The 20,816-nt window shown below is 43.5% G+C and overlaps 1 protein-coding gene across 2 annotated transcripts in view; it reads left to right on the top strand.

Moving 5' to 3' along the window:
- The first annotated feature begins 2,840 nt into the window (after nucleotides 1–2,840).
- Nucleotides 2,841–20,816, top strand: part of nudt12 (nudix (nucleoside diphosphate linked moiety X)-type motif 12) — a 43,278-nt gene continuing 25,302 nt past the window's right edge. Inside the window, exons 1-4 of one of the 2 annotated variants that reach the window (XM_069892455.1) lie at nucleotides 2,841–2,904; nucleotides 4,541–4,603; nucleotides 17,094–17,315; nucleotides 20,018–20,598. In XM_069892455.1, the coding sequence (XP_069748556.1) occupies nucleotides 17,110–17,315; nucleotides 20,018–20,598 (787 nt within the window). In that variant the 5' untranslated portion in view covers nucleotides 2,841–2,904; nucleotides 4,541–4,603; nucleotides 17,094–17,109. Of the gene's footprint in view, nucleotides 2,905–4,540; nucleotides 4,604–11,602; nucleotides 11,952–17,093; nucleotides 17,316–20,017; nucleotides 20,599–20,816 lie in introns of those variants that run through there. The other variant, XM_069892448.1, reaches the window with a different exon arrangement.

Below are 20,816 nucleotides of genomic sequence, written 5' to 3'. Positions count from 1 at the left end.
TGTAGAGGTTTTCAAGAGTCTTCAGTGACATACTGAATCTCAAACTCTTCACAAAATACTGCCGCTTGTGAGCCTTCTTCATAATTGCATCGATATAGAGACTCCAGGACAGATCCTCAGAGATGTTGACACCCAGGAATTTGACGTTCTTGTCCCTCTCCACTGCTGAGCCTTCATTGAAGACTGGTTTGTTTTCTCCTGACTTGGTCCTGAAGTCTACAATCATCTCCTTGGTTTTTCTAACGTTGAGTGCAAGGTTGTTGGTGTAACATCACTCAACGAGCTGATCTCTCTCCCTCCTGTAAGCCTCCTCAGTGCTGTTTGTGATTCTGCCGACAACCGTGGTATCATCGGCAAATTTGTAGATAGCATTAGAATTGTGCTTGGCTACAGTCGTGGTGTATAGTGAGTTGAGCAGTGGGCTAAACATGCATCCTTGAGATGTGCCTGTATTGATTGTCAGTGAGGAGATGTTGTTTTCAATTTGTTCTGTCTATGGTCTTCTGATGAGGAAGTTCAATGATTCAGTTGTAGGGAGTGGTGCAGAAGCCAGGGTTTGAAGATTGTTGACCAGCACTGGGGGAATAATGGCATTGAAGGCTGAGCTGTAGTTGATGAAGATCAGCCATATGTATGAATTGCTGTTTTCTAGGTGCTCCCGCTGTGGTCTCCTCTACATCAGAGAGACTGGATGCAGACTGGGAAATCGCTTTGTTGGGCACCTTGGCTCTATCTGCTACAATAGTGTGGATCTCCCAGTGGCCACCCATTTCAATTCTCCATCCCATTCCCTTGCCGACATGTTCATCCATGGTCTCATGCACTGCCAGACTGAGACCACTCATAAATTGGAGGAACAACACATCTTCCAACTGGGCACCCTCCAAATGGATGGCATTAACACTGACTTCACTGGCTTTTGTTAGGCACTTTCAAGCAGGGAAAACACCATCTGTAAAGGCGGAGGTTCTTTACCCTTTCCTTTCTGAATGCGCTGTGGCCAGCTCCAAGGCATCAATTCCAACCCTTCCCGGGGAAGGATAATCGGTGGAGTGCTGCACTCCACCATCTGTCCTGAATGTGCAGCTGTTGCAAGCGGCTGGTCAGGGGCGGCTGATGATGCAGTCGGCCCACGACCCATCTCCCCACTCACCCCTCTCCCTCCATTACCCTCTCTAGGTAGGGGTAGTGGGCGGGAGCCGCCGGGGTAGCAGGAGCTGTCGGGCGGGGGGAAGGGCAGTGGAGGCAGTGGAAGAATTTAGGGGCTGGCTGGTGTGGGTTATGACAGCCTTCCTGTGCCACTTCGGCCTTCGGGGCCACTCTCTGTGGCTCAAAACATGGCAGAGCAATGGCCATCTTCCCTACCCATAATCCCCTATGCAACTGGAACTGTTCTGGGAACCACAGAGCAGCTCCAGCTGTGTGGGAGATTATGGGGAGGGAAGATCCCCTTTGCTTTGCTGCATATTTATGACAGGTGGCGCTATGGCACTAGTCACCCCCCACCCCGGGCTGGAGCAGCCTTTTAGGGCTGCTGGCTGAAAGGTAAGTTTTAGATCCGCTCTTGTAGCTGGACTCCAGGTAGAGGCCTGACATGAAATGGGCTGTTTAAAAACTCCCTCCCCCCCCTTACCACCCCCCTTTTCCCACCATTGTCTCTGCATAATCTGCCTCCTTTTGCACAGACATTCTACCTAGTCCCTTATGACATCCAATTAACACTTGTTGTTGGTCTGGATTCCTCCCCCATTATTTGAATTCTGAGACTTTCTGATACATCCGGCTTCTGCCTTTTCCGATGTTCCTTGAAGAAGGGCTCAGGCCCAAACATCGGCAATATATCTTTGTCTCCTATGGATGCTGAAAAGACCAGCTAAGTTCCTCCAGCATCTTGGTGTATAAACTCCCAGGATTCTCCCTGTTACCTTTTGTTAAGGAAGGGGGCCACTTTTCAGACATCGGGCACATTCTCCAGTCCCTGTGGCCAAAAAGGACTCAAGTTTTCATAGCCACTTGCCCCAGCCTATCTCTTCCCTCACCTCCCACAGCAACTGGGGTATATCGCATCTGGCCCTGGGAACTTCTCAATATTAATATTTTTGAGAAGATTCAGCATTTCTAATTCCTTAATATCAACATTGTCCAGCACACAAGCCTGTTCTCTCCCGGCCCTGCCACGATCCACGTCCTCTTCTCTTGTGAAGACTGAAGCAAAGTATTCATTTAGGACTTCCTCCTGCCCACCTTCATCCTTGTCATCAAGCCAATAGGTGAAGGACACAGTGGAGAATGTAACTATTTTAAATGCAATAGTTCTGATTGGGGAAGTCACTGCCTGCAGGTGCAGAAACAATCAAAACTTTCACCTGATAATGCTCTTAAGGGAAATATAGAGGGTGTCGCGGCTGCTACTGCTGGAGAAGTTACGCTCAAAGTAGAGACTCGCACTACAGGAGTGATTTCAACTGATTTATTGTGCTTATAAAGGGGTCAGAAGCCCATCTCCGCCCATTGAACAGGCTGCGCTAAACAGCCTGACTCCAGCCCCTCGTGACTGTCCTCTGAGCCAACAAGGAAATACAGCGACAATTCTCGCATTGCAAAGCACTCATGAAGCCTGACACCCCCCTCCCCGACCCCCCTCGCCGGTCGTCAATGAGAATGGCTGGCATTTGTATCTATCGTCGATGGTTGCCCCGTGTGTGTGTGTGTGTCCTGGCCGGTTAGCGCTGCGGGTGCGGCGGCGAGAGGGAAGGGAGGGAGGCTCTCAGCCCTGCTCCGCCTTCCAGAGCAAACTGCGCCCCCTTTACAGTTTGTTTATAACTTTGCAGAGGGGGGGGGGGGGGGTTGACTCGGGAGAGGCCCGACTCCGTCGTTCAGTGAAGGAGGCGCCCAGTAATAGAGGTAAGGGGTGCACAAGCATGTCCTCGTTGCAGACCCCAGCCTGGCAGGGGAGAATGGGACCCAGGGCTGAATCCGCTTGGAGGGTGGCTGATTGATACCACCGGCTGTTGCTTCCACAAAGAATAAACGTCTGCTGGGCATATAAAAGTGTGGGCTATTTTATCCCTTGTTGGAAATCGGATATGGCCCTTTAGATGGCTTTAATCCACACAGTATTTATTAGTTCATCCCTGCTTCTAGGCAAGGCGTTTGTCTATTGTTTCTGCAGAAGGGAAAATAAGCCGAGCTTTCCCCCCCCCCCCCCCCCCCCTCCCCCTTGAATTTCCATCCTGGGCTAGATACTGGCAGGTTCCAAATACTCAGTTTAGGGAAACAACCAAGAGCTCCACTGATCTCCAGCATTTTCTGTTTCTCTTTTTTCAGACTTGCCAACATGTATACTTCACCCCCACCCCGAGCAAATGTGTCCTGGCCTTGTCTCCTCCAAGGGGGGGGGGTGGGGGGTGAAGTATACATGTTGGCAAGTCTGAAAAAAGAGAAACAGAAAATGCTGGAGATCAGTGGAGCTCTTGGTTGTTTCCCTAAACTGAGTATTTGGAACCTGCCAGTATCTAGCCCAGGATGGAAATTCCAAAATTTCTTCGCAGCGTGGAAGGCAACAAGTCAGAGAAATTCTGCCCCATTGATTCTGCCCGTTGAGCCCTTGCCTAATCAATGAGATGGACAATCCAGCTGGTTCATAAAACCTTGTGTTTCTTTGTGGTGATATATTTCCTCCATTGTATATAGCTGTATTTATGGAGCTGGCCCGCCCACTGATGACTCCTACCCTGTGGTCCTGGGCCATAAAGGTCAAGCCACCTTTCCCTTCCCTCTATTCCTATACCTGGATCTGAGCCAGCAAGGTTCTTCTGTATATTAAAGCCTACTGTTCCTTCAACCTGGTCTGTCACTGGTATTGCCTATCATTCTTCCTGTTGAGTGTTTATCTGCTTTGTTTAGAACATCATGATTAAATCTGCTTCTAAGTTTCTGTAAGACATTACATTCCAAGCCTAATCCCTCACCTCATGAGAATAGGATTTCTTCACATGACTTGGTTCTTTTAATAATCACAAGTTTGCTATGGCCCCTGGTGTTTTGACCCCTTCATCAATTTCTTTTTATGACTCTGAGCCCTTCATTGTTTAAAAGCCTTGCTTCATCTGCCATGGCATAAAGATAGAACATTACAGCACAGTACAGGCCCTTTGGCCCGTTGTTTTGCCAACTGATATCTACCATAAAAACCCTCCCTACCTCATAACCCTCTGTTTTTTCTTTCATCTATATGCCTGACTAAGAATCTCTTAAATGTCCCTATTATTCCATCCTCCACCACCACCTCTGGCAAAGCATTCCAGGCACACACAACTTTGTGTGGGGAATGGGGGAGGGGGGAGAAGACCTCTATACCTGTTTTTCTTCACTTTGTACAGATGTCCTCTGATGTTTGCTACTCCTGCCCTGGGAAACAGGTGCTGGCTGTCCATCTTATCCATGCTTCTCATAATCTTGCAGCCCTCTATTTAAGTTACCTCCTTCTTGTCTGAATATAATAATTATTTGATGTGCATTTCTCCTTTGCTCCAAGCAGAACAACCTGAACATCTCCAGCCTAACCGCAAAACCGAAGTCTGTCATCTCTGGAATAATACTGGTAAATCATTTTGGTATCCTTTCTCAAATCTTCACATCGTTCCTAAAATACAGTGTCCAGCATTGACTGCAATACTCTGATTAAGGTTGAGGAAGAGTTTTATAAATATCCATCATGACTTCCGTGTTCTTGTATTTTCCGTCCCTATTTATAAACAGCGGTGGATTGACCATTAGGCTGAAGCCTAGGGGCTTAGAAGGCAAGAGGGCCTAAGCTCCTACAGTTCAGCACCTACTCAGTTAAGGGTAGGCGCCTGCCACCTGGTCTCTACTTACTGTGCCTGTGCGGGAGAAGCCAGCGGTAGTGTGGGCGTGGCCAGAGTTGCGCCATTGCAGGGGTGACGCGTGTGGCGGCTTCTGGGAGCTGGCAGTGATGGGCCAGTGGCATCATGATGAAGATTTGCATTTTTTTGCGTTCATGTGAAGATTGCGAATAGATGATATTCTACCTTCCCACCAAACTTGGATTTTTAACATCCAATTCGGACTCCGACCGAATTGGATGTTAAAAATCTAATAGTTTGAAGGGAAGGTGAAGGAATTGAGGATGATTGGGTGGGAGGTGGCCCGAGTTGAAAAGCAGCTCGCCTCGCCCCAGAGAGCGTCTGGAGGTAGACACTTAAGTAATCAGTGACATTCTGGTAGGCATCGCCGTGATTGACTGAGAGGCCACGTCACAGAGAGTTGGCTTCTCAGTGTCTCCCACTGACTGAGCCCAGCGGTGCTGCACACACAATAAGAGTACTAACTTGCTGCCTCGACTCAGCCTCTGGGTGAGCTGCTGTTAAAAAATTCAACCCCCATCAGCAGTCCGGCTCCCACTCCCCAATCCTCCACCTTCCTTGTTTCTCCCCACTGCCAAACTTAGATTTTTAATGATCCAATTCGATCAGAGAGACATTAAAAATCTAATAGTTTGGGGGTTGGGAAGGTGGAGGACTGGGGGAGTCCCAACGAGCATGACCCAGTTCGGCAGCTAAGGCGCCAAACAGCCAGTGCCACTTCTGGGATAGGTAACGTAGGTAGTTCAGTGCCCGTGTCATGTGTCATGCTCATTGGGACTCGAGGGGGCCTGGCCTCCTAAACTCTTCTTTGTAATATTCCAACATACGCCTGACGCTGCCTCCCCCTACCCAAAAACAAGTCACTAAATAATCTGGGCAGCAAAGAAACAGCTTGATGTGACTGAGCTGTGATAGATAAAATATGGAATTTTACTGTCTGTTGTAATTGATTCATATAACTTGTTTTTGTGATATTTTATACATGTTATTTAGTACTAAATACAACATTATACATATTAGTGTAGTCGTACTTCTCCAGTCGCTCTATCAAGGCTCGCGCCATGCGGTCACGGAAGCCATGTTCACCCAATCAGCAGCGGGGTCTCAGGCTCTGCAAGTCCCAATGCTACCGGTTAACCAATGCTCACACCGTGTGTTTGAAAAGAGAGCAAGTCTGAGCCTGAGGTCTGGTGTCTGCCTCCTGCTGCAGTGCTCAGATCATTATGTAATGCAGTACCAGCATCACTCATGGAAAAGTCAGGGACCACTGATTCAATTGGACTGTCTGCCAGCTATGGGAGCAGAGTAAGTGATCACTTTAATTTGTTGTTTAAATTATGAACAACAGAACAGTTTTTGGAAATTGTATTGTACCAAGTTTGAAAATTGCAATGATCGTTGAAAGCCGGGATACTTCAAGTCAAATTGTGTGTGGCTTGTTGATGCACAATGTCCACTGACCACTGCTGGTGTCCCCGTGCTTTTGCTGCCCTAATGGTTCTATCATACACAAGATGGCGGCGCGTTCACATCACGAGGTTCAGTGTTCAACGGGAATTTGTAAAATAGTGCTGAAGTACTTGTATTCTGTATGAATGTCAGATTAAACAGAGCGTATTACAGCCATAGTAGATAGACACTTTTGGAAGTCTGTCAGTGCTGCAGTGATGTAGGTCTGGTTTATTCATGGAGCTCATTTAAATTTGATCAAATTCTCCTGGAACGGTCATCGCGGACTTGCATTTGACTTACCCTGACTGGAAGGTTTTGGCATCGGCAACAAGACCATAAACAATGACAGGGAAAGTGGGGAGGCCTGTGTGACAGGCTATGGCAAAAACCACTCAGGCCAGCGCTACCAAGTATTTTCTTTGGAAATGCTCAGTCTCTGGTGAACAAAATGGATGAGTTGAAGACCTGGCTCCTCACACAAACTGTAATGTAATGAATTTTACAGAGACGAGGCTCAATAGCGGGATACCAGATAATGTGGTGGAATTGGAAGGCCGAATTGTGCATCTATGTAAATCAACTGTGGTGCACTAACTCTACCATTGCTAATGTTCATTGCTCTGCCGATCTGGAGTATCTGATTATCAAGTGTAGACTTTTTTTTACCAACCAAGAGAATTTACTTGTATCATCACTGCAGCAGTTTATATACCAACAGATCCGAATGTTAAAGCCGGCTTGAAAGTTCTCAGGCCTGCATTTGGCAAGTTGCAGATATTGCATCCAGATGGTGCCTTTATTGCATCTGGAGACTTTAATCACTGTAATATTATGCTCTGTGCTCCCAGGATTACATCTAAATGTAACCTGTAATGCACGATGGGACAAAACCTTGGATCAGGTTTACACAAATGTGGCTGACGCCTACAGAACCACTGCCCTCCCTTACTTGGGTCAATCCGACCATCTTTCACTGTTTATGATTCCCAAGTTCAGACCAGTAATTAAATGGGTTAAACCCGTAATTAAGACTGTTAAGATCTGGCAGGAGAGGGCTGATTTTGTTGTTCAGCAGCATTTTCAAAATGCAGACTGGAGTGTGTTTGCCGATCGTGCCACAGTAGATTCTCAGATTGATATCGATGTATATACCAACTTTGTTATTGAGTATACAAATAAGTGTGTGGCTAGAGTAACATCACAGAAGAAATTTAAAATATTTGCGAACCAGAAACCCTGACGTTTGTCCTTTGTAATCAAAGACAGAGATTCAGCCTTCAGATCTGGAGTCCAGGAGTTGGCCAGGACCAACTTAAAGAGGGGAATCTCTCATGTTAAACATATATACAAACAGAAAATCAAAGAGCACTTTGTATCCTCGGACTCACAGCGCATGTGACAGGGTATACAAGTTATCACAGATTATAAATCATTTGGTACAGCGCCTGTTTCTAGCTGTGACCCCTTAAAATTCTCTGAGGAGCCTAATTATTTTTATGCTCATTTTGATCAAGAAAATGCAGTCGTCCTTTTCAAGGTGGATCTTTTACCGAATGAATCACCTCTCTTGTTTTCTATTACGGACGGATGGGCCATCCTTAGTAGGGTGAATGTACAGAAGGTAAGCAATCTTGGTCAAGGGCTTAGAGGATGTACAGATCAATGGGCAGGAGTCTTTATGGATATTTTTAATCTGTCCTTGGCCAAGGCTGTTGCTTCAACAAGTTTTAAGACTGCTTTAATCGTGCCTGTGCCAAAGTGCTCTACCGCCACGAGTCTGAATGACTTCCGTCCTGCAGTACTCACTCCCATCATGGCAAAATGTTTTGAGAGGTTGATTTTAATACATCTGAAATCTTGTTTGGCTGCCAGTATGGATGAACATCAATTCGCCTACTGTGCTAATAGGTCAACAGAGGATGCCATTTCAACAGTGCTACACTCTACCATGACTCACCTGGACAGACCTGTAAAATTATTATTCAAAGCTGATAACCAAATTTGTTTGTATGGCATCAGCTCATCCCTTTGTAATTGGATTCTCGATTTCCTTACTAGCGGACCCCAGTCTATTAGGTTGGGCAATATTTTTTCCTCCAATATCACCTTGGATACTAGAATGCCTCAGGGTTGCCTGCTGACCTCCCTTTTGTATTCCATCTTTACCTCCGACTTCATTCCAATGAACAACTCAAACTTAATCATTAAAGTTCATAGACGACACCGTGATGGTAGACCTGATCACAGGGTCCGATGAAACGGCCTAAAGAGGTGAAGGTTCAGCACCCAGCATTGCGGTGTGCGAGAACAATTTGTTACTCAATATCCAGAAGACAAAATAGATCATTGTGGATTTTAGACAGGCTGGAAGCTTCATATACCTGGGGGTCCACATCTCTGATGATCTCAAGTGGTCTTTGAATTCATCAATGTTGATCAAAAGGGCACAACAATGTCTTTATTTTTTGAGATGTATGAGGAAGTTACACCTCTGTCCCAGAGTGCTGTTGGATTTCTCTGGATGTACTAGTGAGAGTGTGTTGTCGTGCAGTATTTTGGCGTGGTACAGCAATTGTTGTGCACAAGTTAAGAAGGCACACCAGCGGGTAGTGAAAACTGCCCAACAGATTGTTGGAATACAATTGCCCACCATCGAATCAAGCTGTAGGGGACAAGATTTGGACAGGACGAGGAATATCATTAAAGATGTCGCACACCCTAACCATGAACTATTTACTCTCCGACTGTTGGGCAGACTTTATAGGCGCCTTCACTTGAGAACTACTAGACTTAAAAGAGCTTTTTTCATGAAGCCGTGATGATGTTAAATACCAAATCATAGCGTTGAGTAGTGCTGCCTTATATTTTAGAATCAGTGATTTTTGTTTTAAACAACTCATTTCAGAATAATGTGGTTTTAATTGTACATGCTTTATTGTGTGTTTTATATTGTGCGTTTATTGTAATGTATATAACTCTATTTTACATTCCAGTTGATGCAGATTATGTTTCATTGACTGGTCTACCAGCATAATGACAATAAAGTGGATCACATCACTTCATGGCCTTTCTGTGTTGTTAGCGGTAGAGTTTGTTCTATGGTTTAATGGTTCTATCATGGCCTTTCTATGCTGTAGTGTTCATTCTATGGTTTAATGGTTCTAACGTGGCATTTCTGTGCTGTAGTGTTTGTTCTATGGATTAATGGATCTATTGTAATGTATAAATATTGGGAGGAATTTGGTAAAATTAGAGTAAGTTACATACATACACACATTTTAAAATAGATCTTATTTGAAGAATTCATATTCAGTAATATTACAGGATCTATGGAAACTTTTATACACATTTCACAAGTAGGTGATAATTGAAATGATGTCATGAAATGAATAGCCATTGTTTTGGAGGAGACAATCTGGCTGTTTGCAAGTACCAACAGGGTGCTCACAGAAAGGTCACTCCTGGGTTTTGTTTATCTAAAGACAGCAGCTTGACCAAGAGAGGAGAACTCCTGTTGTTTGCTGAAGAAGGTGAGCGTTTTTGTAAATGAGAGAGTCACATGAGCTTCCTAGCAGTTGGCAGTTGGAGAGAGAGAAAGAGAGAGAGAAGACCAAGCTCAACAAGCTCTCTCAAGCAGTGTGTGTGTTGAATGTCTGCCAAGCTGCCTGTCTCCCCTCTGGCAAGCCTTGCTGTACTAACATTGGCTGTGCATTATCTCTACTGCTAAGGACACTCCCCTTGGATATAACTGTATATGCACCTATTGTCTTTCATTATTGTACCATGAGTTTCTGCTAATAAAATTGAAGTGGCAGTTGATGAAGTAGACAAAGACGATGTGGTCAAACAATAATCATGGCTCCTTTGCAACCTTGGGAACTGGTACAGGCCTGGTGTTTCTACCTGGTCGTAGGTTAAGGTCTCCATCTCCAGCAGCCTCTGTCGGACGTTCAGGAGTGCTGGAACCCTGAAGGAAAGAAAAGGGCAAACTCCTGAAAAATGCTACTTCTGTGATAAGAGCTGGCACCCCAGACGGAAGTGCCCGACTCAATTTGCTACCTGCAGCTACTGTGGGAAACTCGGCCACTTCACTAAAGCGTGTAAGGCGAAAAGTGCTCCCACTGATAAGAAGTAGAAGAGAAGCACCAATAAAATGCGTCCCGGAACTGCAGGAATGGAAGACAACTGTGAAAAGGGGGAATCTTCAGACGAGCAGGCTGAATCGACTTCAAGTGATGGTGAGGTGTGACAGCTCAATTGACTGTAAAGCTTGGGGGATGTTACGGACTGGAATGGTCGACCATGAAGGGGGAGGTGAATGGTGAGACTCTGGATTGTCTAATAGACTCAGGGAGTACTGACAGCTACATCCACAAGAAAGTTGCCAGAGCCTTAAATTTGCAGAGATATCCAGCGAACCAAAAAATATCAATGGCTTGCAGTGAACTTACAAAAACTGTACGGGACAAGTGTAAAGTTACTTTAAATTTGCAGGGACATTGCCTTGCCGATGTGTGGCTCTTTACTATGTTGGAGCTCTGCGCCCTGTGGTACTGGGGTTAGATATTCAATCTCCAATGAACAGTGTAGTGTTAAATTTTGGTGAGCCACTACCCACACTTACCATCCCCCATGCTAGTTACTGCGGTCTGTCCACATTAAAGATCAAAGCTCCTTCCCTTTTCAGTGATTTATCCCGTGAGTGTCAGCCGATTACCACTAAGAGCTATTTTTACAGAAAAGAGGATCGTGAATTTATCAAAGCGTAGACCCAGAGACTGCTTAAAGAGGGAGTAATTGAACCTAGTAAGAGTCCGTGGTGGGCCCAAGTGGTAGTCGTGAAAAATCACACTAACTTGTATTCATGATACTTTATTATGCATATTACATTATGTACTAGTACTAAGTATAAAATAATACATATTGTAGCTGTACTTCTCCTCTAGTTGCTCAGTCAATGCTCACAAGCATTTGCAAAAACCATGCACATGTCTGAGGCTGAGGTCTGAGGCGTCTGCCTCCTGCTGCAGAGTTCAGCTCATCATGCATGCATTTACAAACCCCTACTGGCAAAAAGCCACCCTACTATTGGCCCAACCCCTCCCCTCATGCACCCCTCTCAACACTGAGCTATATCCACCCAGGCCGTTGAGCGTGTGAGCAGTGTGGATAAGAGAACTACGTTGGAAGGTGTTGCTCTGTTGGCTTCTGGACAAGCTGGTGGAGGCAGGATCTTTCTCCGTGTCAGATGCATTTAGATCAACCGTTCTCAACCTTTATTTTTCTACTCATGTACCACCTTAAATCAATAATCTGTAACTAACCACAGAGCTTCTATTTCTGTGGCATAGGATGTCACGGATGCTCTGTGGTTAGTAAGGAATGATTTTATATGGTATGTGAGTGGAAAAATATTGAGAACCACTGAGTTAGATAAATTCATGAAATGCGATGGAAGGCCATACCATGCAAACGTGGTATTCAGACAGCACGAACATGGTGGGCTGAAGGGACTCTGGCAGCCGAAGGGGCGGGGACGAGCTGTCCGGGGTCAGAGGTTCTCGGCTCGTGGTGGTGGATCCGCGTAGGGTGGCCAACGAGGCATGAATCAAGGTGAGCAGCCGATGGGCGAGCCGGAGGCGGGTGGGGGGGGGGGAGGGTTGAGGGCAGTCCAGTGGCCTGGAAAAAGCTGGAAGGGCCTTGTAGCTTGGGCAATGTCCTCGGAGAACAATGGCATCAACAGGAGGTTGAGGGGAGGAGAGCGGGGAGTGTGCATTTAGAATTAATTCACCCATTCTCTCCAAAATGAACAGCGAAATTGCAGTACTAACCCAAAGGAGTGGTGGAGCATAGAACAGCTTTAAAAAATAAAACTGACATGACCCACATCCGCACAAATTCATCTTATGAAGAGCTTGGGTATAAGCTTCAATTTAAATTGCTGAATCTTACATTTGAAACACACAAGATTAGCAACTACAACCGATTTTAAAAGTCGTTCCCCTTGCCCCTCCCTATTTTCTTCCAAGGTTAAATTTACCACCACAACGCACCGATTTGTCCTTAAGTTTATGGAGTCTAGAAAAATTCCACTAAGCCAGCCAACAAGCTGGGGCACGCGCAACTCCCAAAAGAGTGTGTGAGAGAGGAGGAGGGAGGGTTGGAAGGAGGTGAGTTGAGACATGGCCAGCGAATGCTTCCCCCCCCCCACACTTCTGACCCTGATGGGCCCCCCCCCCCCCACACTGCTGACCCTGATGGGCCCCCCACACTGTTGACCCTGGTGGGGGGGGCTTTACTAAAACTCAGCCTTGGGGGCCCGGGTGATCATTAATCCACCACTGTGTATAAAGTCAAGGCGAGTTCTCCACCGTTTTCTCAAACTACCTTACCATTTTCAACATTTTAAGCGCAAGTCCCTCCAAATCCCTTGGCACCTGTACGTTTTTAGTATTTGCGTCAATTGTTTGCCTATTAACAGCATTCCAAAACCTATGTGGGTCAATGCTTGTAAAGAAAATGTGATGGGTGTAATTCCCTTTCAGTCATTTGTGCTTATTTAAAAAAAATTATTTATAAATTTAGAACCACACAAATAAAGCACATAATGAAAAATAATTCAAATCAATACCATTACACATGGTGTGTAAAAAGAAAAAGATGATAAAATCTCCCTATATACCACCCCACTTCTATCCCCCTACAAAGAAAGAGAAAAGATAAGAAAGGGACAAGAGACCCTCAACAGGGGTATCTATTACTTTAAAGTTTCTTATAGTACATTGAGACCTTAAGGAGAAAGCAAATGTCAGAGCCTCATTTAAATATTAACACCCATATTTTGTAAATAAGGGCTTCATATCTTCAAAAATATATAATATTTGTCTCTTAAATTATAAGTAATTTTCTCAAGTGGTATACAACTCTGCACTTCAGCGTGCATCTTTCTATACCCAATGGGTTAGTGCTTGATAGCTCACCAAATTCATCCCAAGAATAAGATGTTGTTGTTTGAGGAAATAATAAATTGGATGAGTTTGTTTCTCCTGTGTATTAGAGGGATGAGTAATTGAGCTATGAGGGTTGATATGCTGTGGAGGCTTGTTCCCAGATGAGAGAGTTTAGATCTGGGGAGCAAAGTCTCAGGATAAATTGCTGGAGAGGACATTTTTTTTTTACCCCTCTGATTTACAAATATTTGGAGTCCCCTAACCCAGCTAAAAGGAAGCACAGTAAATGAAGATGTAAAAATAAGGTATGTAACAGGGCCGTTTCTGCATTGAAACAGTGTAGAATGCCAGAATCCCAGATGAGGATGGGAGTACAATGGAGTAGCAGTTTGCCAGGGAAATGGGGGTACATTTTCAGATGGATTGAAAGGATTCACCAAAGTAATCGCACTATATGTTTAAGTTGGGGATTACTTCTGATTTTCCCTTGCAACCGTGTCTGCCTGTCCCACATCGGACTTGTCAGCCACAAACGAGCCTGCAGCTGACGTGGACATTACCCCTCCATAAATCTTCGTCCGCGAAGCCAAGCCAAAGAAAAAAAAGAAAAACTTCTGATCAATCTCTGTAGTACTGCAGTGTCACAGAAGTACAAGGAAATGACTGTCTCACCCAGAAGGACATGGAAGCATAACTATGTCATCCAGATATCTAATTTTATGAACATTTTAACTTTTTATTTGCAATTTATTTAACTTTGTAAGTATTTACAAAGTTAATGTAGTCATTTAATTTATACTTATTGTTTTGTCAGTGCATTTTAAATACCTGTATAGCTGTAGCAAGCAAGAATTTCAGTATGTCGGGCTGATAATTTAAAGTTTTTGAAATAGACACTGACAATTTCAGTTATAAATTGCAAAATAAGTCGTCGATGTGATTAGTTTATTTTTAATCAGATAGAGTCTGCTTAAGCCATCCCACGTGCAGAGTACCAGGGCTGCCACTGGTGTGGACCCAGGGAAAGCTGGGAGAAGAGACGCAACACTCCTCCGCAGGGTTCTACCAACCAGTTCAACTATTGGCAGCTCTGTGCAGGCTTTAAATGGCCTGTTAAATGAGCCGGCGGTGGTGCATTTTAAAATTCTGAAACCGCTGGCTTGGAGCCCAAGATGGTGGCACCTGTGCTAGCAGCAGCCAAGAGGGGGTTGCAGAATCCAGGGGAGCAGTGGATCAGTGCAGGGCACCAGTTTTTACAAGTGGATTGTGGAGAAACACGTGGCCTCCCTGCCTGTCTGGACTATTGTGGATGGCCACGTGTCCTCCCTGTCTGAAACTTATTCGGAGGTCACATCACCTGTCAATCAAGGTTGGGCTCTGGCCACCCATTCGTGCATGCCTTGCCATTGGCTCATTTAAATTAGCTAGTGTCATTTTTGGCTAGGCATCTAGATCAAAACTGTATAAAACATTGATGCATACCGCATTTCTTTCCGCCTTGTGGTCCAAGCCCTACTGTGGACATCACTGGAAGTATCAGGAGTAAGGTGTGCACTACACCAAAACTCAGCCATAGTACTGCGATAGATCAATACTTGCAGAGAGTCACACCCCCATTGGTACAGGGAACCGGGTGTATGTGAAAGTCCCTACCTGCAGAGTGTGTACTCAAGAGAGTAGAGTATAGGCGGCCTCTGGTATCGAGCCCAACCTGGGTCTGATGTGAATGTCTATATCATTGTTTAAGTAATATAGTAATCGAGCACCATTTGACGTTCTCCCCGTTTTTCTCCTGTGTGTTAATTAAAAGCTGAGTGTGATTGTAACACTTGTGTCCAGACTTGTCTCTCTGTGAACCCACCAAACCTGATACTCTTCCCAACACAACAGTATGGGGAGAATGTCCCCTGTCTGAGAAGAAGCAGAGGAGATGTGGCAGAGACCAGCTGAAGCATGAATGAAAGTTTGGACTTTTGTTGGGCTGCAGTTCATTAGAAATAGTCATCGAGGGAACCAACAATCTATGGTTTATTCATTGGTTTATGTAGCTCTGGATTAATTGGTGGCTGAAAAACACAACTTGAGGCAAAGAACCTACACAGGCTACTGGTGACTGCAAGCAAAGGACTCACACCAAGCTGCAGAGTGCTGGAGACTGGGTGTAGGGATATCAGGAATCCGAATCAGGACACAAGAGGATGCTGAGGATGGGAGGGCTCCTGAGGGGCCTCGGGCACTGAAGGCTTCCTGATTGCATTGGAGGTTTGGATCTGGAGCTTGTATTGCCGATGGTTTGGTCTGAAGCCTGTATATCTTATGGCAGTCTAAGTAAGATTTAGTGGAATATTACATCTGTTTTATTACATGACAATAAAAAGAATCTTGGATCATTGAAGACAGTTCCTGAAACAAAAGCACAAAATGTACAGCTTGACCATCAATTCTTGAAAGGGAAGGTACAGGTGAATTCTTGCAGTGTGAACGATTAATGTAATATTTCTGATGAGAAAATTCCCATGAATCATTTTCCTGTCTTGTTGTTCCACATATTTTAACAAATATGAGCTAAAGAAATTATTTTTCAAGGAACGGGATAGAAAAGGAATCAAGAAAATAGAAGATTGGTTTTTGGGAAATAATTTATTAACATTTGAGCAATTAAAAGATAAATATGGAATAACACAAGGTACAATATTTACATATTCCAATTGAAAACTTATCTAAAAGATATATTGGGAAATAGCTTGAGATTACCAGAAAGTAGCAACTATGAATATTTAATTACAGACACAATGATAATTAAAAAAATTATTACCAACATGTACATCAAATTGCAATATAAAGAAGATGAAATAAAGTATAAACCGAAACAAAGTTGGGAAAAAGATTTAAACACAGAGATAAAGAACGAAACATGGGAGAAGTTATGTAGAGGAACAATGGGGAACACGATAAATAGTAGATTATGTATGATTCAATATAACTGGATACACAGATTATATATCACTCCTTAGAAATGAAAAGAATGGTACCCAACAGCATCGGAGAGATGTTTTTGTTGCAAAAAAGAGATTGGAACAACATTACATGCAATTTGGACATGCTCAAAAGTAAAAACTTTCTGGGAAGATCTAAACCTAATATTAAACAAAATCACAAAAAATAATATACCAAAAGATCCAAAAATGTTTCTGTTAAATAATATGAGACAAACAATTAGAACTAAAATTAGACAAAGCCCAAATGAAATTTATGATGATAGCATGAGCAGTAGCCAAAAAATATATTATGACAACCTGGAAATTGGAAACAAACCTTAAAATTCAACAGTGGTGTACAGAAATAAATAAGTGTATTCCATTAGAACAAAATTACATATAATCTGAAAGAAAAGTGTACATTTTTCGAACAAATTTGGGAACCGTACATAAAATATGTCGGAGAATGCCGACCACAAACCTCCATCTCGTAAAACAACATAATTATGAGCATAAGATTTAAATATGTGAAAGTAGACGATACGACTTTTTTCTTTTTTGTTTTTTGTTATTTCTTCGTTTTATGTGTTTTATTATTTATTGATTTTTGAAGGGGAGAGGGATGAAAGGGGGGAAAAAAGAAAGGTCACTGTATATATTAATGATGATTTGTGGATGTTGTTATTGATATGACTCAGTGCAAGAAATAAAAAGTTTTAAAAAAGAATTATGATTGGTCATCAATTAAAATTACGGCTTATAAGTACCCTATTTCTAATCCGATATCTCATTATTCACATTGAGTGTAATTTGCGCTGTATTACTAGATTGGACCACGTAAGGATGGCAGAAGCGGAGAACAATCTTAAGGAAGGAGTGATCACTCAGCTTCACAAGGCTGCTGCTGAAGGAGATGCAGCAAAATTGTCTGCTCTGCTAACTTACTCGACATCTCTTGTGGATGAAGTGGACGGGAAGGGCTGGACTCCTTTGATGTATGCCAGCAGGAATGGACATTTGGAGGTGGTCCACCTACTTCTTGAAAAGGGGTAAATATATCATTGAGAATTGATGGTAATCCAGTAATTTGTCAGAGCCAAGAATTATCCCCTTGTTAAATGACTAAATTAAGATGCAGGAGTCTTGGTTCAGTATCCAAGGATCACACTTCCATTTGACTGGCTATCCAGTGTAGCAGACCATGTGCGCACCATCTATGCCTTTCCATATACTGAAACCAATGGGCAAAACATGTATGGACTGGCTTGAGCAAAATTGTAGCACCACCTCTGGAGAGGAGAGCTCAACCAAAGTGTACAAATGAGAAACGTTTGGCTCCACACTGATAGAAGATGTTCCATTGTCCTTGAAATGGGTCCAGAGTGAAAATGGGTTGAGAGAATTACATAAATAGACAAGACACAGCAACGTAATTAATGGTAATGTTTTCAAAAAAGGACTTTCTAAAACTGTATTTGGGCGGCACGATTGGCGTAGCGGTTAGCGCTACGCCTTTACAGCACTAGTGATCAGGGCCAGGGGTTCAAATTCTGTGCCGTCTATAAGGAGTTTGTACGTTCTCCCCATGTCTGCATGGGTTTTCCCTGGGGGCTCTGCTTTCCTCCCACCATTCAAAGTGTACCGGGGTTGTAGGTTAATCGGGTGTAAATTGGGTGGCACGGGCTCATGGGCCAAAATGGTCTGTCACCGTGCTGTACATCCAATTTAACTTAAAACAAAGTTGTATTTGAAATTAATCATGAAGGTCACTGTTTGTTGTTTGCAAACAGTGTCAAAAAAATTGAATTGGAGTAATAAAGATGTGATTGTACATTAGGGTCCTCATCTAAGGAAGAACCTGGCAACTTGCTTCCATCCCTTACCTCGTGCTGGAAACGTTAACATATTTAAGAAATTTAAGGGCTAGAAGCAGAAATGGGCCATTCAGCCACTTTTTGTTCCACCAATCAACAAAATCAAGGCTAATCTCTTGCCTCGGCATTTCTTTCCTGTGTCGATCTCTTGCTTCCTTGAATATCCAAAAACCAGTCAATCTCAGTCATTAGAATACCCAGCAATGAGGCCTCCTGGATAAGAATCACAGGAGTATGATTATGGAAATTTGTTTCATCTCTCCCTAATGGCCTGGTGCCTTATTCTGAAACATTAATCCCAGGTTATACACTCCGCAGCTCGGAGGAAACAGCAGCTCTTCAGCGACGTTGAGTTGCCTTGGGCTGAATCCATGGTGGTTCTTCAAGGGTTTATAGGCGATTTGCTGCTCGTTAACCCATGTCCATTGATGCAAGTTCTAAGACTCGTATTGCTGTCGTGGCAGAGACCAGCTCAGGCATGAATGAAAGTTGGGTCCTTTGTTTCTTTTTGTTCATTAGAAATAAATATTGAGTCATTGGGGGAAACCCACAATCTTTGATAAATGCCCATGATCGGTTAGATTAATTGGTTTATGGATTTTTGACCTTCAGTATTATGGAACTAAAGTTAAAATATTTTAGCCATGCTCAGCAAAAATATGTCTCCTTTTATTAACTACCAAGTAACCTCCAGACATTTCCATTCTTTTAAAGGCTGTCTAATAATAATAATAATAATAATGATTTATTGTTGTACACATTACACAATGTACAATAAGGCTGAAATTATTATTTGCTGGCAGCCAGATAGTTACTTGTAAAGAAAAACTGTAATAGTAAACTAATTGAATTCAATTAAAAGAGGCAATAAATACATGATAGATAATAAATATTTGCAATATTTCTGGTGCAAAAAAAAAGAGGCTTGCAATAGTGCAGAGTTCTTTTTGGCCTGTTGGAGCGGTTCATGTTTAGGGTCGCAAGGGAAGGTTCAAGTGTATGAATTGAGGAAAAAACTGTTCTTGAACCTAGAAGTGCTGGTTACCTTCTGCTGAACGTAGCAGTGAGAATAGGCTGTGCCTGGGGCGGGTGGTGGGGGGCTGGGGTCCTTTATGATGTTGTTGTCTTTTTGAGGCAGTGCTTCACATAGATGTCTGCAATGGATGGGAGGACGGAGCCTGTGATGGTCCTGCCTACGTTTGCTACCTTCTTCAGCCTTCTACATTCCAGGCCACTTGAATTCCCTAACCAGGCTGTGATGCATAGTGCACTTCTGGAAGTTTGATAGACCATCTGATGACATCTCCAGTCTCCTCAAAAAATAGATGTGTTGGTCTGCCTTCTTCATGTGCTGACTGCAGGGAAGGTCTTCTGAAATATAGACGCTCGGGAACTTGAAGATTCTGGTTCTCTCCACCTCCTGGAGGCAAAAAGGGAAATCTGCTGATGTCCGGGTCTCACGCAGTACACGAGCTAGAGGAAGTCAGCACATCATTCAGCGTCCATAGGAAGGAATGTGTGATGGAGAACTCAGTCATGAGATGTTGACTGTCTTTTATTTCATACGGAGGCTGTGAGACCTGCTGAGTTTCTCCAGCACTTTTGTGTCTCTCCACCTCTGTCCCATCAACGTCGCCCCTCCTTGGTCTTAATGACATTGAGAGCTAGTTTGTTGTTCTGGCACCACCCCACCAGGTTCTCGATCTCCGTTTCTTATTCTCTGGCTCTTTTCCTTTTCAGTCATTTAGCCAACAATGGTGGTGTCATCCACAAATATATAGATATGAGTTAATAACTTTTTTGAGACATAGTTTGAAAAATATATTGGATCTTGTCTATAACAAGCTTAATTTTGTGCACTCTTGGCTTTTCTCTAGGTGCGATAGATCTCTAACAAACCAATCAGGACATACGGCACTGGATATTGGTCAATTCTGGGGATACAAAACTATTGTTGATTTGTTGGCAAATCCTAAAATTGCCATTGGTGCAGCAACACAGCTCAATAGCCAAAAAGAAAATGAAAATTATTTCAGCAGATCATTGCTTAATAAATTAAGTGAAAAGAGAAGCGATTCCAATTGGTTAAAAGCCAAGCAGACTCACCAAGGCACAATCTACATCTTATTTTCCAATTTGCATCCATTGGTTGTTTCACTAAAATTCAAGGAGCCTGCCATTCAGCTCCTTAAGTTGCATTATGAAGACGTTGAGGACCTCTTGGCCAAACCAGAAATCACTTGTGTTTTCCTTGGAGTAGAGCTGCAGAACTTCGGTGGTGCGTCACAAACTAAATCTTTGGTGAGCAAAGTCCCAGCAGAGAATGATAGTCTTCTGGCCTGGTTTGCATTGAATACAAATTGTGACACTGCCGATAACTTAAGGATTAAATATCCAGATTGTTGCTTTCTCCAGCCACTTTTGCCACATCTTCTGAACTTAAAGCAGGAGGAGGCAGGTGAGTATTAAAACGTTTACTGTTGAGTTGCCGTCTGGCGCCAGTGGTTGTAAATGGGAAGAATGCGAGGATTTTTGGCCTGCATGTTAATTTGCTCTGTATTTGATCAACAGACGGCATAAATCACATTTATGCTGAGCTAGTTAGGGAAATCGTAGTATAGGAAACTAAAATCTTGGTCAGAGTGGTGCATTTTTAGGCACCACTTCTAAGTTTGA

The sequence above is a fragment of the Narcine bancroftii genome, chromosome 1 (assembly GCF_036971445.1).
Source record: "Narcine bancroftii isolate sNarBan1 chromosome 1, sNarBan1.hap1, whole genome shotgun sequence".
NCBI classification, from domain to species: domain Eukaryota; kingdom Metazoa; phylum Chordata; class Chondrichthyes; order Torpediniformes; family Narcinidae; genus Narcine; species Narcine bancroftii.
This window is presented reverse-complemented; position numbering and strand designations above follow the sequence as displayed.